The sequence below is a fragment of the Lagopus muta genome, chromosome 4 (assembly GCF_023343835.1).
Source record: "Lagopus muta isolate bLagMut1 chromosome 4, bLagMut1 primary, whole genome shotgun sequence".
NCBI lineage: Eukaryota > Metazoa > Chordata > Aves > Galliformes > Phasianidae > Lagopus > Lagopus muta.
Window position 1 is genome coordinate 62,468,280 of NC_064436.1, and position 27,505 is coordinate 62,495,784.

Genomic DNA, 27,505 nt, shown 5'->3' on the forward strand with positions numbered 1-27,505 from the left:
CCACTTCATTGCATCTAAGTGTTTTATACATTCTCATGCAAAACAATTAGACAACAAGGTCTCCCTTACCAGATTATCGAGCATTCGCATAAGAGCTTCAAATTCCTGCTCACCAATCTGCCATTTCGGATGGGATACAGAACCATCACCTGATGGAGACTCAGGGGAACGAGACTTGGCTTTATACTTTCCAGGATCTAACAGCACTAAATTGTCTGGTCCACCTGCACTGGCCAGAGTACGTACCTTAAAAACAATACAATCAACTATTAGTTTCTTGAGGGAAGAGGGAAAAGAAAAACAAACAAACAAGTAAAAATCAACAAACCAAAAGAAATCTACTTCATTTTAAAGGTAAGCCAATCAACTGTATAAAAGTTGCTTTAAGGTTCTAAAAAACACTCTTAGAAGGATTCACACCATAGCAGTGGTTCTAGCTCAGTATTTGGATACTGCTGGTAGAACCAGTGCTTTGGATGTTTGGATGATATAATGATTTGACAGATAACTGCCTTCATTTAGATCAATAGCTTAACCAGTAAAATGCACAACTATTAATCTGTTTGAAGGTCAGTACAGCAGACTGTAGTATTAAAATAAACACTAAAATTCTTACTTGGATCTCACAGGCAAGCACTAGGTTATGAATATAGTAGAAAGCCTCCTCAACAGTCTCTCCAACTGATACTAAGCCGTGGTTTCTTAGAATAAGGACCTAGAGAGTCATTGCAAAGAAGATTAACAAAAATCATGCAAGTATTTTCAGTGAACTATATATGGATCCTCATTAAATAACATCTCCCTTCCCCCCCACACCTCATTTAATTTCAGCTGTAATTACTGACCTTGCTTTTAGGTCCCAAGTTTTTCTGAATAACCACCTTTTCTTCATCATCCACTAAGATACCATGGTAGTCATGGTAAGCTACTTCCCCTAGAGAAAGGGCTTCAGGTGATATTGGCAATAGGCCACACTTCATTGCAGAAACCTGAGAAATATAGAAACAACACACTTAACTTGTTTCAAGAGGAAAAAAAAAAAAAGGTATATACATATCTGGAAAACTATTGCTATATACATAAATATAGATAGATAGATAGGCAAATATTAGACCACTACAGAAGCCATAAAGGAAGCAAAACAATGATTAAGAAGAGACTGACATATTTATGCATTTGCATGTGGGGAGGGAAATGGAACACAGACAGCAGAAACCAAACAACGTGCTCACCGCTGCCCCTGCTGGGGTATGAATATGAACAATGCATTTAACATCAGGTCGAGCTGCATAAATTGCAGAGTGCAAAGTAAAACCAGCTTGGTTTACTCCCAAGTTAGTGCTTCCACGGTCAACTACATCTCCCTGAATATTGATTTTAACCTAGAAATGAAAAGAATTTGTTTCATAAATCAAAAACTGACAGAAATCTGATTTAACACAGCATCTACCTCTGAAACTTTAAAAATAAATTTCTTCTGTTATTCTATTTTAACAAGCACTTACATTTCCGCTATAAAGATAAAAGCAAGCAGAGAAAGTTAAAAATCAGCCCACCCAACAACACAAAAGCCAGCATGTGTTCCTTAATCTCTTCTAAAAGATCCAAACTAACAAGAAAGGGTAGGTCTTACCTTCCTCATTTCCTTTTCTTACAGTTTTTTTAATTAAAATTTTACAGGCTATTAAAGGTGGAGTTGTGTAAGGAACAGCCAAACTTCACAGAAAGCCAAAGGGGGAGTATTTAGGACCTTTACTGTCACAAGGAACACCAGTCTGAAAGGTTACTGCTCCACAAACACCTCTTCCCTCTGCTAGAGGTTACTGATCTTAAAGGAGTCGAAGCAGAAGAGTAGTGTGAAAGCTTCCATTTTGTTCCAGCATAAGGAAGCCCACTGCATTAACTCAAGCTGCCTTCAGCAGCAATGTAAACTTAAGACAGATGCTTACAAAAGGCTTCCCTTGAGCTAACAGTTAAGAGTGCAGTGTCTTCAACTACTACCATCAAAACTCAAAAAGAGTGTTTATCTGCAGTCTCAGCTAATTGTTAAATGATTAAACAATGTCAACTGAATTAAGTATCTGACAGAATGTCTTGACACTGAAACTGGCATTTGTGTCAAAAATATATGTTGTTTCCCTTAACAAGCCTGACTCAGCAGCCAATGCTTTTCAAGGGTATGATGTGGTTAGTTTACTCAAAAGGTCTGGTTCCTGTTTACGTCTTGATCAGCTGGAGGACATCTGATGATGAACACAGGGAAAGAAATCTTTCTTAAAAGACACCTCAGCAGTACCAAAGCCAACCATGCTCAATAAAGCAATCCTAAACATGTAAAAAAATAATTTAAGAAGTATTCTCTAGGACAGAATTTAAACACTTAGAAAACATTCAACTGTATGTATTTTACAAATGTGAAAAGTTATCACTGCTTACCAGACTGGAGGCAGTAACTTCACTGTAAAGAAGTCCAAAAGGTACAATGAGGAAGTGCTCCTGCTCAGAATTTACTCTGGCCTAAGGATAAGAGTAAAAGTTAAGATATTGGGAATATTTTAATAAAGTATACAAGAAGGCCCAAAAACATGAAGTTACTTTTAATTCCTGAGTATGGAACAAGCAAGTATGGCTATAGCACATGCAATACAACTTTCAAGTATGCTGTGATAGATGGTCAACATGCTTATGGCACACTGAACACTCAGATGGTAGGTGCAGGCCAGCTGTTCAGGTTGGTGGAACACTGCAAAGTCCTTACGTTCTGCAGAAAAGACAACTAGATAACTATAGATAAAGAGAATGACATGGTGATAAATGCAAAAAGGTGTTGCTTTTTTTTTTTTAAGAATGAATTTATACTTCAACTGTATTTACACTCCAGTAAAATAGAAAGTATAAAAGAAAAAGTAAGAAAATTTAAGAATTTGGCCAACAGAGTTAAAATTTCTTGATGCTGAGTAGGGTTTCACCACTGGTCCTGGGATGCCATGTGAGATAACCAAGTTCATAATACAAAAATAATGCTGACTTCAAAACATTCACAGCTCGGAATGCATCAGTTTCAACACTGCACCATGGAAAGTACTGGACAGATAATTTAGGAGTTTCTCAATGGAGAGTTAAAATGGAGAATTAAAAGAAATAAGTCATGATAACAAAACTGCTCATTTCAGACATGTGTTTCTCTGAGCTCACGGAGATCTTTTAAAACGATGTTTAGATACAATTTTATGAAGTTCCCGACTTTGCTACTTGTCAACACAGCGCGATTGAAGTTTGAAGGAAGCTCTGCAGGTAATTTCATCCAACCCACAAACGTTCCACTGCCTCAAGATGCACCCACTTTTTGCTCACTCAGGTCTTCTACTGCTTTCAACATTAAATAGATCCGTACTTCCTACTGCAGGAAAATAATTTTTTTAACAAGTAATTGATCAGTGTCCTGAAAGTTTATGGTACAAATCTGCCTTCCTGGATAACCAGCTGATTACATGCCATAGCACACGAGCATTGAACTGCACCAGCTAGTTCAAGTTAACCTGTACCTTTATGAATCACCAAAATAATTCTCCATTGCAGAGTTTTAGATGACCTAGAAAATCTTTTACTTAATTATGCAAAACAAAAAACAGGCATTATTAAAATGCCCCAAAAGCTAATGAGAAAGCTTGCACATAAAAAGATAAACAAACAGCAGCATCTCCCAAACCACCCTACTTCAGGATTAGATCCCATAAACAACTCATGCCCTCGAAGCAAACCAAGACCAAGTGAATGAAGTAGCTGCAGCAAACCTGCAGTCTCAAATTCTGCCTAGCCCTGGAGGCACCCATGTTTACTACAAATCCTTTTACTTGACATGAAAGCTCTTGGTAACTCTGTAATTCTGCTGCTGCGTCAGGACTGCACCAGTCTGAACACTTCCACACACAGATTGATAGGGATCCAGAGAAGCAGAGGTATTGCAATCAGCTCTCTCATATGCTCACAAAGCATTTCTCCTCCATCTTACACAGTGACACTCCTCACAGAAGGCTGTTTTCATCTTTTTAGTCTATTTTCCAAGAAGTACACTAGTGGCCTTTAACTTCAGTGTGATCACCTACAAATTACATCACTCATTCACAAGGAAAGAAAACCTGGAGTCAAAATCCAGCTCTGAATCAGGTGATAACATCTGCCACATTCTGAAGAGCACCTTACTTCCACAATACCACTTCATATATAAGCATACAGAACAAAGATGAGACTATTCTGTCAACGCAACAACCCTGTTCCACATCAACTTCTCAAGGTAAATTATATCTTAGTCACCTTCCAGGCATAAGAGAGTTAACTATCACTTGTGATTGCTGGTGACAAACGATTAACCAAAAACTTTCCAACACTACTTTGTCCTTCAAAAGCAAAATACATCCAAAACATTTCCAACATCTCATACTCCAAGTGCCCTACCTTCCAACTAAACTGCTAACACGTTATCCAACTTCATTATCTAAGCTCTCTTTCCTTCTCCTATGTAAAAGAAAACAAACTTGATGCATTATTTCCCAATTATACGGCCTTAGTTATGCCTCTGGGCACACAGCTCCTCATTACGCTTAACTTAGTATCTAAACTCAAATATTCCCAGGGCTAAATATGACACTAGAAAGCCATCTCTAAAACTGCTTGCCTGCTATTCTTTTACAGCATTAATATTCCTTTTACAAAAGCAATTCTCACGTCATGTATGAAAAATCAGCTGTTTACAAGAACCACTCTGTTGGATGCGTTCCCTCAGTAAAAGAACCACATGGTCTAATCAGCACTGCCTGATCCTGCACCTACTCATATCGCTTATTATCTTCATCAGTTCATAATACACCTTGAAATCTCAGAAAGCAGAAATAATTAAATTGCCATATTTCATTCAGATTGCAATTAAAAACTGAAAATACATTAAGGACCACCTTTACAATGTGGAACAAAACCCTACAACAATCCAGCTTTGTTAGGAAAACAACTGACTGAGTTGCACACCACAGCTGTGACTTCACTCATGAGACTCATGTTGATCATCCTTCTGGGACACAAAACCTCCTTGATTTGACCTCCTTGTCATTCTTATTACAGATGCCAGCGATTACTCAGTCACAAAGAAAGCTGTTGGCATGCAACACTAAGCTAAACAGTCCACTCATGTTCTGAAATACTACAGTTTCTTTTACAAAGAAGTCTGAAGAGAATTGTCAATGAAATTGAATAGTATTACCAATGAAAAGATGGCTTAGCACTTCGAAAATGAAGACATCAGCTTGCAGAATAATACACAGAATTACTCAAACAATTTAAGATACTCAAAGATTCAGTCTTTTAAGAACCTTAAATTTCATTGTAAGACTCTTCACTTTCACTCTCCTAAGACTACATTCAGACTATGTAGCTGACATCCAAGCCATTTCAGTTCTTATTCTTGAGATGCAATGACTAATCTCTTCACTATTATACTGCTTTCAATACCACTTTGCTCTTCTTCCACACAAAGGGAAAAAGACAGATGATGGAGGGAGTCAGTTCACTTGTATTCTAAAACAATTGGTTCAGTTCTCCATTGATTCAATACTCACTGTTATATGATTGTAAATAAGCTGAGACCAGCCAAAGAGATCTGCTAATCTGTAGAAAGCTGCCAATTTACATCGTAATAACTTCTCCCCTTTTTCATAAGCAATGGAATCAGACCCCCTGAGATCATTCACTGGTGTCACCATGCCAAGGCCTGAGAAGAGAAAAAAGCACAAGGCAGTTGTGTTCAGTGTCAGCCAGAACACAATAACAGCCATCACAGTTGCAATGGCTTTTCTTGCTAGTTAATATCAACATATTAGCCTTAGAAATGAAGAGCAAGATTTAATTACTGTAGTGTCATAATGTATATTACATCAACATAATTAAGATCTCTGACAAGATCTTAGGTAGAGCCAGCACAAGTTTCCTTCTTTAATGTTCATTGGGATTAAGGTGGCAATAAGTTCTTTAGCAAAATCCCATATAAAATACAACTATTCATTGATAACAGAGAATTGCAACCTCAAATATTCCACTTTTTGAAACATACGGGTTTTTATCCCTGGAAAGAAGTATTATACACCCAGTGAGGTCATTTAATTGAGAAATAATACATGCAAGCTAAATAGAGGATTATAGTAAAGCATTACAGTTACTATAAGTCTAGTTACAGTGCATTGACAAGCATGATTCAGAGGAGCTGTGATAAAGCAGAATCTGCCATGAGATCGTCTCAACTACAGATTTATTCTGGAGCACAGAATTGTTTTATCCTAACACAAAACCTGTGTGCACATATTCACACATATTTGGGTGGTTTCTTCTTTCCATGTGTGCGTTTTTGGGTTTGTTTTTTTTTTTCTTTTTTTGTTTCTTTTCTCTTTTTTCTGATGTTTCTTTTCCCACTTCACAAAAGAAAGCTGTGAATAGTATTTCAATTGCAAAAAATAGTTCCCAAAGACCTTTGCTGTTACCAGACTATGACTGAGATTCATCTTCCTGTAGACAATCCAGCTGGTAAACATTAAAACATTTACATTTTCAACTAATGTTCACTTATCAGGCTTATCTTTCAATTAAGACATTCTTCTTCAGATGGCTTTTGATATAAATCACACACACAAATTACACTGTGTATCACTGTCACTTAGAAACGAATCCACTCATTTTCTGTTTGCAGTGTTCCAATGAGAGAACAAGGTAGTATGTGAACTTCACAGAACACAATGAAATTCACAGCATTCAACGCTGTCTTCATGTTAAGCCTTTCAGACAAGAGAACTCAACTACTCTACGTTCATGTGCACTCACTCATGTTTAACGCAGCCATTCCGCCTTGTGGTGCTGCTGGGTAGACATTTGGCACATTTGTTGTCATAAAATCTGCAATCTGCTGCAAAGCCAACAAACCCGTTGGATTCTTCCCCTTCTTAAATTGTTCCTGGATCATAGACTCCAATTCTTCACAAAAAGCCTGCAACAGGACATTGCATACTGTAAAGTACATACACGCAAACTTCAGCTTTTCAAACACAGTTTCTATAAAGTGCCTAAATGAAAATGTGCTATAACTCTTCTCCAAAACAGCTCAGCATAGCACTACTGGGTGCACGCTTTCATTTGAAAATGATGCTGTCTGTAGCAACAGCAATACGGGAAACTTATTTTTTTGTAAATGGAAATTTCAATATTCTCTCTCCAAGTAACACACGCAATTGAATTCAAAGAAAACCAAATCTGGAAGAAAAGTAATTGGAAGAAAAAGAATACATCAGTATGGTTCAGAGGGAACTGAGTCAAGAAGGCATGCAGGAACACATGGTCACTGCATCCTGAAACAATACTTTCCTTTGTACCTGTGCATGCGTGTGTTTCTTTATCACTGGATGAAGGAAAACAAGATTTTAGATTGTTAGTAGGTGCTGCTTTTGAAAAAAAATACTGCAAATTGAAATATAAGTATTCCTATCAGTAGGTAAATAATAAATCAAAGAAGTTGGTCCCACCTGAAAACCAGCAGATGTACCACCACAACCCTGTTCTTGCTGAAGACAGATCATAACACATTCTGTATCTAAAGTCTCCCATCAGTTATGATAAAAGGAACAAACGTTATGAAATAAGCTTTGTTATGTGAACTTTCTCCATGAGGAAAATATCTATAATCCTCAAATTATTCAATACTTCTAATTGTGCACCTCTTCTGGAAGAGATGTATGATAATATTCCCAAAGTCAGATGACAAAAACCTGAACACAGGACAGAGCTGGTTTGCATAAGCTAGCCTCAGGAGAGTTACTTGATTTCAATACTTAAATGAATGTTAAAATACGAAGCAATTTTAAAAAATGTTTTACTGTAAGTAAATAGATGATATGAAAAGAATGCTGACTGCTTACATACAGAATTCCAAAACCAAGTCTGAGAGGCTTCTTCATGAGCAGACAATAAAACTTCAACCAGATAATGTGAGAAAAATTGGGCTACTAACTTGAGAGAAAGTTAAAACAATAGAGCTAATAAATTCATCGCCTCAAAGATGGAGCGTTTTCTTTTCTTACTGGGCTTTGAAGAATCATGGAGACTCTCTTCTTCTGTTCCATCATGTTAAAATCCTGGCGAAGGTCAGGTGCCATATTCCTCTCTCTCAAGTAATCTGGATTATTTTCATCAACTCGATCGAAATATCTCTCTTTATGAGGGGCTGTTGTTGGAGGTGGTGAGGTCACCACCGCCGCACCAGAATCACCATTCATAGTACAGCTTTATGGAACCTGAAGAGGACAAAGATGAGCAAATTAAACAAGAAAATAATGGAGAACTCAGTAAGCATTTCCTGTTGCAGAGAAAAAGTTCAAATCCACCTACAGTTGGAATGGCCTCCCAAACTCAAAAGCCCTGTTTCTGCAGTTGAATAGCAATAACATAAAGAAAAAACAGTGTTAAAAGATGTGACTAGAAATGTAATCTAATACACATGCAAGTTGAATGTACTCTGTGGATACATGCTACACAAACCACCACAAAAACACCCACATCCAGCTCTTGAAGCTGACTGCAAAGCATGGTTTTCCAAAGCACAAAAGTCTTTCAAATCTTGTTACAGACAGCACCGCAACAGCACATGATGTCTACATTAACTTTGTTTAAATTTCAGACATTTAAGTCAATGAAATGGGCCCACTGGCCAGGGCTCACTTCAGCTTTACACCTAACAAACAATTGCAGGTGTTTACCAGAAAGCCTGAAAACAGCTGGCACTGCTCATCCACGCAGCTTTCTTGCACACACAAGAAGCCCTTTGTGTAACATCAGCCCAGTTTTCACAGCACATTCTACCCTTCATTCAAAAATGAAGATTATAATGTGCCGTTTTCAAAAATTGGAAGATTTCATGAAGCTTTCTAAGCTTAACAGTTTGATAAAGCAGCCCCTGCAACACCTTACAACTCGGATCTCTCATTCCCAATCATGTATCAAATTCAACATTTTCAGAAAAGATAATTTTCTTCGCACATCACACACGATGAGCAAAATGTCACCAGTGCAAACTGTACTTCACAGAACTGCAAATATTTAATTTGTTCAGCAAGCTGCACTGATGTACATTACATATAAAATATGTCAAGTTGAAATCCCATACCCTCGTGGTATTTAGCAACGTTACCAATAAATGTGCCAAGTGAACCTGCAGGTCTTTTCCTGCAGATATAGGAATAGATAAAGGAAATTCAGTATCAGCCTCCAGCTCCCTGCCCCACTGAGATCAAACAGACTCAATTCAGTTATACTGATTTAGACCAGGGACTCAAACAGGCAGGAAAACCTCAATCTCAGCTACTCATTTCATTATGTACCTTCAGTTTTGTAAGGATTCGTACCATCAGAATCTGCTGATACTGGAAGTTACTGCAATTCTTTTTCTGATGCAGAGGGAGAGGTTGTATGTATCATTATCTAAATAATGATTCTCCTGCTGCACGTTAGAGCTGGTAAATATTGACACATACCTCTGTTTTAAAATTTTCCTTAGCTTCTTGTCTTGAATTGTGCTTGTCTGTGAACTGGATTAGCCATATACCTGCATGTTTATTAGCTAAAACCACCTCAGATGTGGATGCACACAGAAAAAGTAAGCTATTTTGAAATGCAAAATACGTTGAGCAAAATCAGTGCAGTGAAAAAAATGATCTACTTTGAGACATTAGAATCAGTAGATCTCAACCCCTCTAATTCTCACATTAGAAAACAGGTCTGCCAGCCATTCCAAAACGCAGTGAACAAATCACTCAACACCCACTACCCCATTCCACAGCCTATTCTCTGAGCTCCACTGCCAATCCCAATGTCTCTGACTCTTTTTTGTAAAACAACAGCTTGCAGACCCAAGTAGGTGCTCTGCAGACCCAACCACCCCCACCATGGCCCAGCACAGACCCAGAACACGGCACATCCGCACTCTTGGCTCCACGCTGCTCCCAGCAACCTCACAAAGGCAATCCCCAAATGGGACCACGGCATTGCACTGAGCTTCTGTTATTCCTATTCTAATCTGGACTTTGAGAAGGATCTGGAATGCAATAATCAACAGGAAATTCAGCATTCATCTCTAGGCAGTCCTTTTACAGCAGAGGTTAAACATCCACTTTGTAGCTCAGTTCTACAGACATCCACTGAAGCCACTGAAATTTATCCACAAATTTCCTCAAAAACCCTTTGTGAGGAAGGCAAGGTGGACTCTGCCGTGAGACCTTCAGCAACACGGGCACAGACAGAAAATAAAAGGAATCTGAACAGTTAAGCAGAGCAGACGGGGAAGTCAGATAAGCTGCAATGGACTTTTTGCCATGCTGCTTGTTTTTGGCACCAGTGTGTCAGGGACACCACACCCTTAACTGAAAGCCACGGCTGGAAGCTCAGTGCACAAAAAGCCTTCCTCTGGGAGCAGAAACTTTCCAACAGAGAGCTGTGGATGCCCCATCCCTACAGGAGCTCAAGGCCGGGCTGGATGGGCCCTGGGCAGCTTGATGAGGTGGGGGCAGCCAGCCCATGGCAGGGCTTGGGACTGGGTGGGCTGTGAGGTCCTTCCAAACCAAATCATCCATGATTCTATGATAGATTATCACCAGGAACAGCATCCATCACTAGGGGCAAACCCATGAAACTCACATCACAGCTTACAGCCACTGAAACAATTAAATCCATTTATCTCACATATGTGTATGCATGAACGCTATAAATTTCTTAAAGGACACTGCACCAAATGAGAGCCATCAAGCCAGTTCTCAGCATATGGGACTCACTGTGTGCACAGCTACGGTCAGGAAATGACTGTCAGGAAAGCAGCTTCATACAACTTACAGTGCATTTACAGACAACAAACACTGCTGTCAAAAACATCCTGAAATTATTATTAATACTTAGGATTACTTCTCTTTTTTCAAAATTATAACTACAGTTTCACCTCCATTCACCTACGAGGAAGTGCCACGAGGTTGAACCCAAACAAAAGAAGAAAGGCTTAGAAGAGGAATGACACAAAACTGTTCCTGCTAACATCCAGAAAGAAGAAAAATGTCAGTGTTTTACACAGCTTATGTTCCTCAGCACTCTGTAAGGAGAAGCAGACGATGCACTTCCAGTTTGATAATTCTACACACGTTAAGACAGAAACAGCCAACAAGAATCCATAGTAACTCAAGGGCACAGTAACACTTCCAAACTAAAAAAAAAAACACACAGATTTTCAAAACCACAGCGCATTTGGGATGAGATTCCACTGTGGTCAATAAACACATTGAAAATGTTAATATTGCTCCTAATAATACCTGGAAGTTGGGATAGATATCTCAGATTTTATAGGTTCAGTGTTTCTTAACTTGTAGCACCATCATGAGTATCATGGGAACCTGGAGGAGCTCTTCATGGCTCACAAGAAGCTCTCAGCTAAGGCAGCTATCTGCATTTCCTGGAGGAACACTGCAATCACTTAAAGGTCGGGTGGCTTTCTGTTGCTGGGGGGAGGCTGTGCTTTTTCTGTTGTTTTTTTTTTTCTTTTCAAATATTATGTTTTTTTTTTTTTGCTATCACAAATAGCAACAGCACTCACTTGTAATGAGTTATTTTTGTTCCTCCACATCCAAAGGAACAGTATTTTTGCTGAGGCTGCAACCAGACAGGACTTGATCTAATCTAAGGGCTCGCTGCCACCAAAGGACCGACCACACCTCTTCACATCAATGCCGATCAATTTGAGCCAGCTGCGGCCAACTGAGAATAAAAGCACTCTCTGAGAAGCAGGAAGGAGCTTGTGTCAAGACAAGGGAGCCCAAAAGACTTGAACCAAATTTTAAACATATTGCTAGCTCTACAGCAGCACGTGCAAAAAGAAACCCACTCCGTTCTCCTCCTTAAACAAACAATTAGAACAGAGCCATACAATTACTTCATTCATTCTTATTATTAAGTTTAGAGTTATCTGATCCAAAATCTTGCAAAATCAAGTCATTTCAAAGAGGGAAAAAAAAAACCCTACAAATTAGAACACCAAAAACTTAGAATCATAAATATGACTTGTTCTTGTCCTGGCAGCTTACAAATCCCCTGTGCAAAATGCTGTATGAGCAAAACACTCGTATGGGAGCGTGTGTCCAACTTGCAAAGTGAGTCAGCAGAACTCAGCCCAGAGCGACCACTACAACTCCAGTCACTGGCAAAGAAGGCTGAAGCACGCAGCTGAACAACGATGTAGTAATTTGCTTTGCACCCACTTGTTTCTGATGGTTTCTCTAATGAGTTCTCTCTTCTCTGCCAGAACTCACAGAATCAGAGGCATTGAAGGGAACCTGAGATCCCCCAGTCCAACCCCCTGCTAAAGCAAGTTCCCTACTGCTGGTTGTACATGAAACCATCCAAGAGGGTCTCGAATATAACAAGAGAAGAAGAGTCTGCAATCCCTCTGTGCAGCCTGTTCCAGCGCTCTGTCACCCCCAAAAGTAGTTTTTGTTTGTGTTTAGATGGAAATTTCCAGTGTCTGAGTTTGTAGCCACTGTTCCTTGTCCTGCTGCTGGGCATTGCTGAAAAGAGCCTGGCCCCATTCACTTGCCTGTTTGATAATTAAGCACTGATAAAATCCCTTCTCAGCCTTCTCTTCTCCAGGCTGAACAGCCCCAGCTCTCTCTGCCTTGTCTCATGAAGGAGATGGTCCCTCATCATCTCTGTGGCCTCCTGCTGGAGTCTCTTTTAGAAGTTCTCTGTCCTTCCTAAAATGGGGACCCCAGCACTAGGCAGAACTGTGGCACAGAAAAAAGGTTTGACGAGAAGTTCCTGGAGGACGGAATGCAAAACAAATGGAGCTGGGGAGCTGTGCAAAACTGGGGCACAGAGCAGGAACTGGCAGAAGGGAGCAGGGGAAGGCTGGGGTGACGTGCTGCTGCTGGCAGTGCCACTCAAGGTCACCAAGTAGCTGTGCCACACTGACAGCACCAACACCAGGCAGCAGGGAAATGGTCAGAAGTCTGAACACCCACCTACAGACAGCAAGGATCCATCAGCATCTGTGCAAAGAGTTGCTTGCAAGCTTATGCTGTCACTACTTCATCCTATATTCTGATGCTTTCTGTATTTTTAACAAGTTTCATTTACTTGAGAACAAAATTTGTCCATCTTGCTCCCTGAAAAATTATTTTATCAGTATAATAATACAAAAATAATACAAAAATAAATGATTTATTGTTTGCACTACACTTTCCACCATGTTCAGTGAGAACATTTTGGCACCAGCGACATTGGATTTGTTCTTTCCATTTCAAATGTTTCCTACTGAACTCTGAAGAGGAAAAGCTGGCGCTATCTTAGGAAGTGCACGAACAAAGAAAGCAAATCATGACCGTACTTCTTAACAGACAATGTACTTTGCATCATGAATAACCAAATCATTTTCTTTACCAAATGTTCCTGGCTCATGCATCTTTGAAATTTCCACTGCTTTTTGTTTTTGAGCAGGAAGAGGCTACTTCATGAACACAAACACTTCTTTATGTTGTACTGAATGAAGGCTCCACCATCCCACTCACCAACGGAGGTGCTGCCAGTTAAATGCCGGGTTCTCAAAATACAGAGAAAACCAACTGCATGCTTATCTCTCTAGAAATGCTGTGTTTCAGATGTATGATATCATGCCTTAGTATCTATGACAGTAATTTAAGAAACAAGCAGGATGAGAGGAAAAGGCATTTCCAATTCTTACATTAAAGCAATCTCTTAGACTGATTACAAACATGCAAAAAGCCAATAACCTAGTTCAAATTCAAGCAAATTCCATATATTTATGAAACAGGACTGCTTTAGGGAAAAGATCAGCAGGAAAAGTGAAAGAATGTCACTGCTGAAAGCTACAGTCACAGCTCAGTCTCAAAATTGGCAATTCAGATTAAGGACCAAACTAAATGTGTTATTTCAAACAAAACACAGTGCTTTATATCACACAGAACTCCCCACTGCAAGATTTCTGAGCTTAGCTTCTACTGATCAGCTCTGCCTTTACCTGTCATGTCTCTGACTGTAGCCAGCTCATGGGAAAAACCGAAACAAACCCACCCAAATGAAAACCTCAAGGTCCTTCCTTATTATCTGGTCTCAACTATAGCAATTGTTCTATTAAACCAGATAAATGCTTCCTACAGACTCATGTCCAGCTGCACAGAATGCAGAGCTGGTTTAGCTCTAAATAAAGATAACACTTAAAAAGACAAAGACTGTCACAGACTGCTTTTCTTTTGAAAGGAAGAAGATTTAAAAAAAAAAAAAAAAAAAAAAAAAAAAGGCATGACTCTTGAAACTGACAACTTGCATCTCCTGATGGAGGTCAATTTTTCCTCATTCTTTCTTCCCAATCCTAACTTTCTGCTAAGTAGTTTATTTTTAAGCTTACATGACCAAAAATGTCTATTCAGCAGAAGAATTACCTTGCTTTCACTTCTTGGATTCAGTAATTTTTTCCAAGTGATTCTGATATTGCACTTCTGGAAAGGTTTGGTGCATAAATTCATGAATGACTAAGAACAGAGATGGCAGAAAGCAGGCTGGATAAGGCCCTGGGCAACTGACGTAGGCTGTGGATGTCCCAGTTCACTGCAGGGGAGTTAGGCTACACGACTTTTAAAAGTCCTATCCAACTCTAAGGATTCAATGATCAGAAGCTATACTGTTCACCTAACAGAAAAACTCTCCCTACATCAACACCTTGAACCAGGGTAGCACCTGTGGTCATGGTGGCTGCCTTTGAGGACTTTGGTTGCCCCTAGAACAACCCCTTACAGTTCAGTGAACAACACGGGCTTCGGGATTGAGCTTCAGAATCATACCATTGCTTTTCAGACATGTTTCTTTTATGAAACTGTTCCTGCATTGGAACTGACACAGAATTTGCTGCTCACTGAACGTGGACTTAAGGAGCCACCAAATAAGCTCATACTGCCAAATAAAACCTGTCAAATACCACAAGAAGCTGATCTGTATGCATTTTTGTTTTGAAAACCTGGGTTCCAATTTAAGAAGCTTCTCAAGTAAAAATCTTAGAATTACCCAATTAATAACATAATACCACAAAACTCAGCTGAGCCCAGCTAATGCAAAGGAGAGCCAGAGGTGAAAATTATGCCAGAATTACTCAGTGTTGAAAAGGCAAAATCTGAATTCTGGAGCAACCATAAATGACTACCAGGAGGTGCAAAGACAGTGCTGTGACCAGACAGTCTACAGTAATCACCAAATAAAATAAAGAGTATCAAGCAGCAAAATTAGTTTCCCTAACCTTGAAACAAAAATGCTGTTAAGATATAAATTCTGGTCCTTCTATACACACTTCAAAAAGGAATGAAATACTACAGAAGTGCAGTGGCTACAGAAATGAAGCAGAGGGTAAAGGACTACCTTAGCAGGATGAGCAGCTCCACCTGTCTGGGTACACAGAAAGATGAGCTGCTCACAGGGCCTGTCTGTCCTGCCAAGAAAAACACGGAGAGATTTCATGCTGGAGAGCAAGTCTCAGACACATTTAGCCTTGAATCAAGATGGAAGTTTCCTATTCACAGACACTGGAATCCTGTGTCTTTGCTTCATGACTCTTTTCAAAATACAAGCTTTAATCCAGCTTCCAGAATACATCTTACTGTGTCTGTGCTGAGATCACAGTTCTGTCTGCTTCTGAAATCTCTGAATCTGCTTGCTTTCTTAGGCTTTGGGAAAAAAAGAAAGTTCCTACATGCACAATGTGCTCATGTATTTACTGCTTCCAAATCACTTCTAGTGCCTCCTGTTTATTCATACAGCACCTTATCCTGAGGGTAGGCTGGTGACAGGAGGAGACTGAATGTCAGGCAGAAGACTACCAAAAATCCTCCTTAATCCTTCTCTTGTGCTCAGGTCACACTGATCTAGCCTGTGATTAGGACAAACTTTCCATAAGATCAGGTATGATCTTAAGATCTTATAAGATCTCTCTCTCTTTTTAATGAAGTGCAACCCTGCCATCAGAATAATTCAGGTTCATCTTACCTAACCAATCTCAGTGACCAAAAGAATGCACATTCCTGAATACCTTCACCTGTGTCACTGGTTGCTCAGATGCCGTTAGCCGTTTAGTCCAGAGAATTCCGTAGGTTCATTTCACTTGTTTGTTTCCCCCTTTTTATTTTTAAAGCTGTGTGAAGTTGAACAGCCTGTAGAATAAAAGTGGCTGTAGTAGACACAACTACCTCTGTCTTACTGACAAAACAATAACGTTTGTTGAACAGAAAGCAGTGGTGAAAAGTGTTTTCCTAGCCCTGCTTATCTGCAGCATTACATGTTGCCACTGATGTCATACAGGATCAGCTACACCAGCCCCCCAGTACAACAGAGGAATAGCTGTCATTTTCATCTTTCATCTTCTAATTAGTCAAAAGCATCTGCGGCCAGTGCAACATTAATTTTTTCCCCCCATTATTAGTATTCATGGATGGTGGTAACACCAGAAAGCTTGTGTTCCATTACATTCACTGCAATTAAAAAAGCTTGTGTTCCATTACATTCACTGCAATTAGGGTCACAAGCCCACACAAATAAAGAGGTTTAACCCAAGTCCTGTTATTTTTAGGTTTCTGTGAACCCACATGCACTTCCCAGGCCTTGCGCTGAACTCGCCAACAAAGCTGTGCCCACACATTTCTGAGCACAGGGCAAATCTGAGCTCCAGCTCTCCTAAGAGCAGGGCCCCAGCTTTATGCCAGGGGTATTGAGAAAGCTTGAGACAAACCGATCCGAGTGTCTGACTCAAAAACAGACACTGGTCTCAAAATGAAGTTGCTAATAGCTGCTAGGCTTTCAATTCCAAAGCTAATTGTTGAAACCACAAATGCATACATCATTTAGAATAACAGAATGGCTTGGCTTGGAAGGGACCTCAAGGATCACCAGGTTCCAACTCCCTGCCACAGGCAGGGCCACCAACCTCCAGATCTATCACCAGACCAGGCTGCCCAGAGCTCCATCCAACCTGGTCTGGAACACCTTCAGGGACAGAGAATCCACAGCCTGACCGGGCAGCTTGTGCCAGCGCCCCACCTCTCCCTCTGTAAAGAACTGCCCCCTAACATTCAATTATTATTATATTATCAAGGGAAGAGCCCAAGCTGGCTGAAGTAAAAATAGGTATTTAATTTGCCAATGTAATAAATTGGAATGAAAAAAAAAAAAAAAAAAAATCATCGATCTACAGTTTTAATATGCACACCTGAAATCAAGTTTTCCTAGGAAACAACAGATCTGAAGACATGAAAGACCCCAAATCATTCAGTGGTATTCCAGGCAGTCCCTTGGAAGGAAAGCCTTCTTCTTACACAGAGGTGGCACTTACTTACACTCACCTGAGGGCAGCCTGCTGCTGCCTCATAGAACTGCAAGCCCAAGGAGACACACAGACACTGTGCAGGTGGCTTCAGACCCAGTATGAAGGACAAGGTTTTACTAGTGTCCATCAGTAACTTGGGGGCTCTTCTAACACACCAGGTGAAGAGGAACAGTGAGGGTTCTTCCCCACTGCAGAACAGAGGCTGCAGTACTGCAAGAGAACCAGGGAACTCATAAGCAGCTTTAGGCAGAAACATAAAGCAGAGGCAGAAGACTCCTGTGCTTACTTGAATGCATGAGTATACAAGTTACAGGTTCCCTAAATAACAGCGGGCTGGGTGCAAAGACCAAAGACTGAGACAGAGTACCTTTCTCCTTCCTTCCTGATGTTCTGTGACCTCAGGGTTCAGCAAAACATCCAAAATTAACAAGACCCCTCTGCTGTGCAGTATGATGACAGTAGCATCTCCTCACTTTTCCTATATAGGAAATACTAATTTTAAAACCCTAATGGTACTACATTGGTTTTGTTTTAAGTGAAGAAGGCTGGACATTCTAAAATCAGACAGGAAAATCTACCTATTTTAAAATGTTTTGGAAACAAATGGGTATGCCACATCAGTGTCCTGAGGAAAAGAAAATACCAACCAAAAAATCCCACCCACACACCCAATGTTATCATGCATATGAAAACAATCTTGCTTTAAAGTATTAAACCATTGGGAACATCCACTACTGTTGATGCCACCCGGACCCTGTGCTTTCCTAAAGCACTGTGAATAACAAAAGCTCTTCCAGATGACAACCCATTTTTGAACAGGAACACAAACGCTTTCCTGACACTTTAGAAAGACAATAAATTTCAGCGTCTGAACCATTAGATATACGATGCATAGAGGACCGACCGAAACGCGCAGTGCAGGCCAAGTGGCCCCTTTTTGGGCAGGATCCAGTTATTTTTGCAGAGACTGAATAGTGAGGAATGAGATTTGAGAGCTGTGCTGGCAACAAACAGAACAGCATTTAACTTTTTGAACTGTTCTGCAATAATCACTTTTAACAGAAAAGTTAGATTACATTTTGTACCTTGTTTATGGGAGAGGAAACAATAGGTCATCACCTCCCTCAGTTATACAAAGACAGCCCTAGACTTAGCACAGCCAGGAGCTCACTTTATAAAAATCAAGCACATGAGCTAGTAGATTGTTTTACAGTTAATTCCAACTCTACAGACACGCTGAACTTAGAGACTTATAAAAAGTTCCTCAAAGAGGACTGAAAATTCACAAACATTCTAAGTTCAACTTCTTCATTCATCAGAAATTATTAAACCTCACTGACAGGTCTTACATAAGCTCTTACATCCTGATTTAGAGACAAGAGGCTCTTATTAAAGCAAGGCCAAGCTGAAATCCCATAAGCATATCAGTTTTGCTTTCTAGGCTGAAACCAAGTATTAGCACAGTCCCTACTTATTACAACAAAGAACAGTGTCACTAATGTTAGACTGTCAATACAATATCTATTTATGCCACAAAATCCCACTTGCTAATACGTCTGTTGCTCTGTCTTCTCCTCTAGAGGACTTGCACGGACCTGGGAGGACAGAAGGGCAGAACACAACTTCCAGAGCTACCAACTGTGCCACAGCACTAACTGAATGTGCACAGAATTTGACACGACATATGGTCAGACTTTTTTTTCCTTCTAATAAGAGCTTATCCTTCAATATGCATCTTATATCTGAAACAGAGGTACACTAGAACATTGTCTTTGTTTTACAGTATCTCATTATTGTTTTGGTAACATTCATTGCTACTTAATGAACATTAGCAAAAAAAAAAAAAAAAAAAAAAAAGTAATATTAAGAAAATTATAGGCAATTAATGTAGCTGCTCTGGAAGATCATGAAATCACACAAAGAAGGACCAAGAGGCCAAATAACAGTGTACCACCACCTGGCAACAGAGCTGTGAGCCAGCAAGAAGCAGCACGCCTGAGCTCATGTTTGATGTACCTTTGAAGATCCTGAGATCCTGCAACAAATGCTTCCAAGAAAATGTAATCCTGGTCTTAAGACTGGCAGGTTGAGATCTTTGAGAAGGAACTACCTGAATATGCATGGCAACGAGATGCATGAACCTCAGCCATTACTTTCTGGCAGAGCATGCAAGTGACTCAGGAGCTGCTGCAGTGATAGAGAGCGTGCCGACATGGCGCTGCAAAGCAGGCTTGATACAAAAGCAGCACAAGCATTGCTGATGGGTGTGCTATCAGCCAGAGCTCGACGAAAGAATTAGGGTACATAAATGAGGTTGATGCTAACGCAGAGACTGGAGATTTCGTGCAGGCTTAGATCAGGCAGGTGAAAATGGTAGAGATTCTGAATTTTTCATGAGTGTCTCACTCATGTTTACCTGAGGCTTTTGTAGGTGGCACTCCCAGTGCTTTTAAACTGCTTCCTAACTTTGATGGGAGAGGGAGGAAAGGACAGAAATCCTAATAAGATCCAATACCAAATCAGTTTTTTGATGCAGCAGATTTGGAAAGAATGTTAAAATCCTATATGCAGAAGGAAATAAGTATCTTTGTTTCAGTTACTGTAAAATACACATCAATGTGATCCAATCTGACATACTTGAAAATTTATCCTCAAGAATCTAAGTATCTTGCTGTATCTTTCTAACCCACGTAGGAAACCAGGAGAATGCAAACCTAAAGACAAATTTTGAAGCAAATCTTCCCTGTGAGACTTTCACTGCACTTTCAAATGAAAAATGATCCAAATGCAGACCTTTAGTATGCATCATCATCCTATTTGCAAACCAGCCAACAGCCAAGCTTATTGAAATTCAAAACACCTCCTTTAGGAGGTGGTGAATCAGGCATTTCTAAGTCCTTCACGTAAATGCAGAAGCAGAGGAAGTTAACATGGCTTGCATTCTTCTTCTTCAGCCCTACACTGAAAATTTCTGAGCACTGTCTGGTACACACAGCCTCTTTGAAGATGGTTAATGGCCTTCATGTAGGACTTAGAAGTGACTGCAAGACAAAGTTCACCACCTTCCACAGTTCCCAAATCCAAGAGCGTGTTGTTTTCGCTCTCTTGGAGCAGCCTTAGCTTTAATCTAAAGATGAAAGACATGAACTATGCATAAAAATGTTACTGGAACTCATTTTCCTGCATTAGATTGTCATCTGTTCCATATGAGGAAACAGCATGTCAAAATGCCCCAATGAATTCTATTTTAGGAGCAACTCATTTCTGTTTTTCTTTTACCTAGGGGAGTGTGAACATGCTCCCAACTCCAAAGTTATGCAGTCGTGTTTCCTACTTCTGGGTAAACCTCTGGGGTCAAGCACACCCACACGGCAAGAGATGAAACACCACGAGGAAACAGCCTTCCTGATGATGCCACCTCCCCTGTTAGGCAACTATTGCACAAGCAAATACAGCTTCACAAACCAGCATCATGCAAACTCGGGCCTTCCACCTGAGACTATCACTGTCAAGTGGAAAAAAAAAAAACGAGAAAGTGTTTGCTTTGCACTTTTTGCACTTTGGGGTTTTAGAATCAAACTGGGGAGAAGTGCAGCAATCCCACTTCTGCAGTCACTACAAATCACACTAACAGTTTGTGCCCACTTTAGCTAAGTTCCCTTCAGAAGCCCAGGCATCTACGGAAGCCCAGACTTCAGGAAGCCTGACCACTCTCACTTTTACTGGGACTATTTATTTGTTTCTTAACAAGGACCACTTTAATCTCCAGAGGGTTACATTAATCAACCAAATGAAGGAGAACAGACAGCATACAGAAAAACAAGCCACAGCAGGAAGACAAAAGCAAGCCTGATGCTTGCTTAGTTACTGCAATGGAGCTTCTCCCACATCAGCTGGTAAACTGCAAGATTACCACCCACACTCTGCCCTGCTGTATGCACTGAGTCCATCCATGAAGGCAGCCCTCATCCAAGAGCCTGAGCTGGCTGCACATACATTCAGCACTCTGAGACCCTGTGGGACAGGCAGCCTTGACAGAAGCAGTCCCAAGTCCCAAGGAAAGCCTCAACATCACAACAAGACAGAGATGCACACTTGCCCTGAACAACCCAAATATCCAAAGCACAGATATGTACAATTTTGAAAACTCAATTACAACCATTATAAAAATTGAGAGAATAAAATTAAACAAATGCATTCTGCATTCAAGTCACAATGTAAAACATGGAAGGTTCCTGCCTGACACATAACCATGCTTCTAGATCAAACTAACCGCTATCCATCCTCAAAGACTAACTTCTTTAGGCTGGGGTTGTAGTAGATAACAAGCATTTGAAGATTAAATGTAAAAAAATTAATAATAAATCAAATGTTTCTACATGTCTTATTTTGGTTGCCTAAAACCAACTCCAGTGACTCACACTGCCTTTATTCAGACCCTATCCAAACTCCCATCTCACACCTGCTTATATTTGCCAAGCAGTAACCAGAAATCAGGGAGAGAACCTCCAACAGAACATGTCTCAGAACATCCCAAGTTGGAAGGGACCCACAAGGATCCACACAGAACAACCCAAGATTCAAACTCCATGTTTGAGAGCATTGTCCAAACACTTCTCAAATCCACTGTGTTCTAAAAATCACACAAGCCAGAGCTGTGCCTATCATCTTAGAAATCTAAGTTAAATTACTGAACACCAAGGATAGAGTCATGTCAAACGGCTGGGAGTCAGACAATGACCCTGAATCATCAGCACCCAAGTTGTCAAAGAAACTCTTTCTAGAAGCCCTACTGCCACTCCATGTTTCAGCCTATACAGACACACAATAAATTATACTTACTACACCATTTTAATGTTCTATCTGTATCAAGATCCCACCACGTTCTATCACATTTCTCCCAGAAGCCTCCCCTGCAAGTGATGCACTTTGTACAGCCCTTTTAAATTCAGCTACCTTCAGCCCAACAAGTTACTTGCTTCAGATTTGTTAGGGTTTTGTTAATAACTAAACAAAAGCCTGTCAATTCCAGTGCTCAAGTATTCAGTCTATCACCATTATCACCAGTAATGGCTCACCATTACTTCCAACTTCATGACTTCATGAGGAAGAGATGGTTTCTGTAGCTGCCAGAGTAAACACCATTTGGGGTATTAGAGACTAAGCTTTGGTGTTTGCCTGAGTGGACAGGAATTGCCAAATAGCCAAAGTAGGGGCTTAACTTCTCAAACATTCCCATAAATCCGGCCAGTGGTGCACAGTTTGAAGAACAGCATCACTAACACACACATCTGGTGTTCTACTTCAGACTGTGAAAAAAATTACACATGTTATAACATTCCTCATATGACTGATACAGAGAGTGTAATCTTTACACTGAGTTGAACTCCTGAACGTAACGTGGCGATGCTGTAAGTGCCATGGGCCAACACAGCGTGTGACTTAACAAAACAGTGTGTTTGAGATACATTCTGTGCAAATATCCTAGTGAAAATCCTCCATGTAATTTAACCCAGACTTTTAAGGCTGTTCCTGTCCTTACGGTATCAGTTTATTTTTTAATTCTAGTTCAATTTATTTGTCTCATCTCTCTTCCCTGAACTAAACCAACCTCTCCTGACTTGTATTTGTCCACTATTTTCTTTCCTATTTGTTTCTGATTCAGTGCAGAATTCCAGAGGTCTATCAGCTAAGGAATGGGAAATGTTTCAATGTTTTCTTCCCTTTAACTGCAGGCACCTTAAAGAACACCACAAAAATCAGACAGCTTTATGAAGATGTTTAGTAATACACACCACATCTCACTTAAATTATTCTAATTTATGAAAGTTATCATTCCTACCCTTGATCTTCCTCTGTGTCAGCCTCTATTTCCTTGCTCTTTTCCAATGACCTATACAATATCATCACCTGAAATGTCATTTGTTTCAGTGCTTTAGATCTCCAATAATAGTTTGAGAAAAAATTAATGGTAATAAAAACTGAACAGACCATTATCCAGCCATCGCAGCCTATATATTACAAATTTGTCCCATGTACATAAGAACCTCTAATCTAGATGAGCTAAAATGTGCTTTAAGAACAAAACATCAAGACATTTATGAGCCATCTTAGTGCTCCTACATTCCTATGTTCCTTCAAAGCAGCAATACGTTCTCCTTGCTGAAAGAGCTGCAGTGTCTCTGCTGAGTCATCCAATGGCTGGATACGACTGCCAAACAGTTGTAGCCTTACATAGGACTTCTTTCCTTTTATTATCTGATGCTGTCTCTAGTTCACATATATTTAACAGTAAATGACAAGGATGAATGTCTTCATAAAAAAAGAGATTAAATATAATTTTAACAATGCTCATACAATAGCAAATAATGCCACACACACACGGTTACCTTTAAAACAGTACTTACTTTTGAAATATAGGCTGTCAAGCACTTTTCCAATCGAGTTCCACTTCTGGAATGCAAGCTGGCTAACTTCAACATTTAAGTGTGTGCAAAGTGCCATTTAAGCCCTTGATGTTATGGCTAAGGAATTACTTGAAGCAATTTGGAGGACTAAGATCTAATACACAGTTTTATACATTTGTTCATAAAACATGAAAATACACTGAGTTTATGAATAATGAAAACATCCCACCAGAAGCACACAGACAGGTCACTTGGTGGATGCTGCTCTGGAAATTACTTCTACCTAAAATTAACAGGAAATTCAACTGACAACTCAAGGGAAGTCAATAACACTCATTAAGCATGGTCAGGAAGAAACCTTTCAAACAACACCACGTTTGTGTCCTGCTCTAACCAAACTACTTTCCACGCCTGAACTTCCTTCCAAAAATGAAGCTTTATACAAAAACACTTACAGAAAATAGTTAGAAGAATATATAGTTAGAAGAATAGATGCTATATTTCTACCTCTGTTTTGTTCACATCCAATAATGTACACTATTGATACTGGCAAAACAATGGTATCTATGAGCATTTACAAGTTCTCCCCTGGGTCTGAAATACCTCAGCAGGAATTAAAGTGTGATTCAGTGTGTCATAACTGCACAACTTATAAAGCTATTTTGACCTCAGGCACCACCAATTCCCCAGTCTGCGGATCAGTATCTTTCCATTAAGCAGGGAGAAGGCAGCACAACCCTCCTCTTTGCAAGTGTTCTGCAAAACCCCCAATCTTACATTGTGCAGAGACACACGAATGTCTCTCGTTAGCCTTGGCATGGACAGTCTCAGTTCACACATGGCAATCCACAGGAACAGCAGCAGGATATCTCAATATGGATACAAGGTTTCACCACCTCAGGGCTCTTTATAAAGTCTGCTCATACTGTGTCGACTTGGGGTTTTACAGTGAAAATATGAATTTCGTAACATATATCCACTACATGAGATACAACGTACTGCGTTACATAAACCAGTACTTAAAGCTTCCTACTTGCCTACGCATTTTTTTATCCCCTGATATAAGCATTTACATACATCAGAATGCAAGCCTTCTATCGGCCCAACAAACAGCTCTCCAATGCGCCTACAGTCCCTGGTCAAGGAACTGTTGCAGTGACTGACAGGACAGGATCCAGAGGAAGATCCAGACCCCCAGGCACTGTGGAAAACTACATGTTACACCCCCTCCTCCCCTTACATAAGCTAACTAGCTCCATCTTAAAGACAGTTGTATGCCACCACTCCTAAGGGAAGGATGCCGCAGGCTCTTCTGCCTCTGTTGCTTAGGAACCATCTTTTCTAATTTCCAGACTTGGTTTATTCTTGGACAGTTTGTACCCATTTGTTCCATACCTTCAGCTTATGAAGCTCATTTTACCCACCTGTGTTATTTCACTCATTTTTCTAGAGAATAACCTCTTCATGCTTTGTCTTACGGGTTCAAAAAAGACAAGCTTTCAGGCACCCTTCTGACAATAATTCTCTCAGTCACTCTAAATTCTCATTTTTCTCCCCTCGATGGTGGTTGAGAAGGATTTAGGTAATACTCTCTACTGCTCATGTTCCAAGGTCTCAATTCCTTCTGTGCAAAACCTACATCGGAGGCATCTGATGGCACTGAAAGGAATGCATCAATGATTAATGAAGAAACAAGACTTGGAGCTGATCCTTGACAAACTCCACCACCAACATACTTTCAATACGTTACCTTCTGGTCATCCAGCTCAATGCATACTTAACAAATCCTGACACCATCGTAAATGATTTTTCACATAAACCACTCTAGTTTTCCAATGGAACCATACTGCACTGTGGGGAGATCAGAGAGCAGCCCTGCAGTATGTAAAGAGGGGCTGTAGGAAAGAAGGGAACAGACTCCTCAGCGGGTTTGTTGTGACAGGACAAGGGAAACTGGTTTCAAACTAACAGAGGGGAGATTTAGATGGGCTATCAAGTTGTGGGTTTCTTTGGTTGGTTTGTTTTTAATGACAAGGGTAAAGCAGCACTGGAAGAGGTTGCCCAGAGAGGCGGTTGATGCCCCATCTCTAGAGACAGGGAAACCTTTCGTGCCGTTTTCACCCACACTTATATTATTTTTAGCCTTCTTTCACTGTTTCCATGCTTCCTGACAAGACAGCTCAGTCCTTCTCAATTTTTCTGCATATTCCTCATGTTCTTATTCAATTTGCTATTAACCTCATTAGCTCTTGCATTTCCACTAAGAAAAAAAGTCATACTCATGTATAATAAAAAGTAAAATTTGATAAGAAAACAATTATTTTATTCACTTGCCAAAATTATCTGCACGTTTTGCTGCATCAGAAGTCCAGCGATGCCAAAAGTGGCTGAAAGTGCCTCATCTAACAGCCCTGAGAATTGCTGCAGAACTGGAATTGCAAGAACATTTGGATGCTAAATCAAGTTCTGGCCTTTGCACTATGTGTGTTCCCTGTAACTGCAATTATTAACAACTTTCTGAGATGCTCAGAGACGGTTTGAGTTTTTGGGGGCTTATTTTCTTTTCTTTATAATTTTGTGGCTGTTGTTTGGTGGTTGGTTTAGTTGGGTCTTTATTTGTTTGCCCACTCCCCAAAGATGCCTGCTGGTAACATGATGGAAAACATGAATGCTATGAGGTCTCCCCAGAGCCACAACAAAAGAAAACAAGTTAAGGATACTTAATTTCCCTTTTACTTCTGACATTAATTCTAAATTTTAAAAAACCACCCTTCATTATCAATATTTGGTTTGAGAACGCACTGCACTGCAGCTATCACTAAGCTCAGTTGAAATAAAAAGTGCAGCAGTAAGGTTCAAATTTAGGATTTCTATAGCAACAGGGAAGGGTGGAGGGAAGGGATTACGAGATTACACACTCAGTTCATCAGATCTTTGCTTGAATAGATTTAGTGTCTCCAAATGAAATAACTCTAAATTTATCTCATTCATTAACGTTTAACATATCAGATTTAAAGACTAAGTTAAACAAGCAGAAATTGTAGAACAAGAAGTCACAAATAAATACACATTAAACAACCTTGTTTATTCCTCCTACTGTTAATATCTGATTATTAGGACACATCTTCAAACCAGTAACTGATGTATCAGAAGTCACAATACCCCAAATGATGCTCTGTGTAACAAAGAGGCCTTCTAGCACTAATTAAAGGTCTGCAAAGATGCATTAAAAATCTGCCTCATTCTTAATTAAGTGCCTCCAATAACTACACTATTGTAAGTGAGCAATACCCTGGCCCTCTTAGGCATGGTGCTGTCATGAATTTCCAAATGTTAGTTCTGTAAGTCACCTGTATATTTCAACAACATATGTGACCACAATAATGACTTAATGCCCTGTAAACCTGGGAATGCAGAAATAAGCTCTTTAAAAAGGTGACATTAGGATATCCTGGATTTGTGTTTATAAGGAACTAATTACTCTCTTCTCTTTATGCAATCTTTAGCATTCTTCATATTTTGGGGTGAGTAATCAATGCTTATATAAATAGTGATGGACACTATTCCAACATCAATAAAGTACATTAATGACCAAAAGAAAGGATGAGAAAGAGACTAGTCTGTCTTTTTGGGAGACCAGCTATTTCAGTTCACTAGC

At 39.9% G+C, this 27,505-nt stretch overlaps 1 protein-coding gene across 16 annotated transcripts in view; it reads right to left on the minus strand.

Moving 5' to 3' along the window:
- Positions 1-27,505, minus strand: part of ADD1 (adducin 1) — a 57,708-nt gene that overhangs the window by 20,599 nt on the left and 9,604 nt on the right. For all 16 annotated transcript variants that reach the window (XM_048943410.1, XM_048943406.1, XM_048943408.1 and 13 more), the window contains exons 2-9: positions 8,112-8,324; positions 6,862-7,024; positions 5,610-5,761; positions 2,437-2,517; positions 1,233-1,382; positions 846-989; positions 617-715; positions 70-246 (exon numbers count right to left, since the gene is read on the minus strand). In XM_048943410.1, coding sequence (XP_048799367.1) covers positions 70-246; positions 617-715; positions 846-989; positions 1,233-1,382; positions 2,437-2,517; positions 5,610-5,761; positions 6,862-7,024; positions 8,112-8,306 — 1,161 coding nt within the window. In that variant the 5' untranslated portion in view covers positions 8,307-8,324. The remainder of the gene's footprint in view (positions 1-69; positions 247-616; positions 716-845; positions 990-1,232; positions 1,383-2,436; positions 2,518-5,609; positions 5,762-6,861; positions 7,025-8,111; positions 8,325-27,505) is intronic.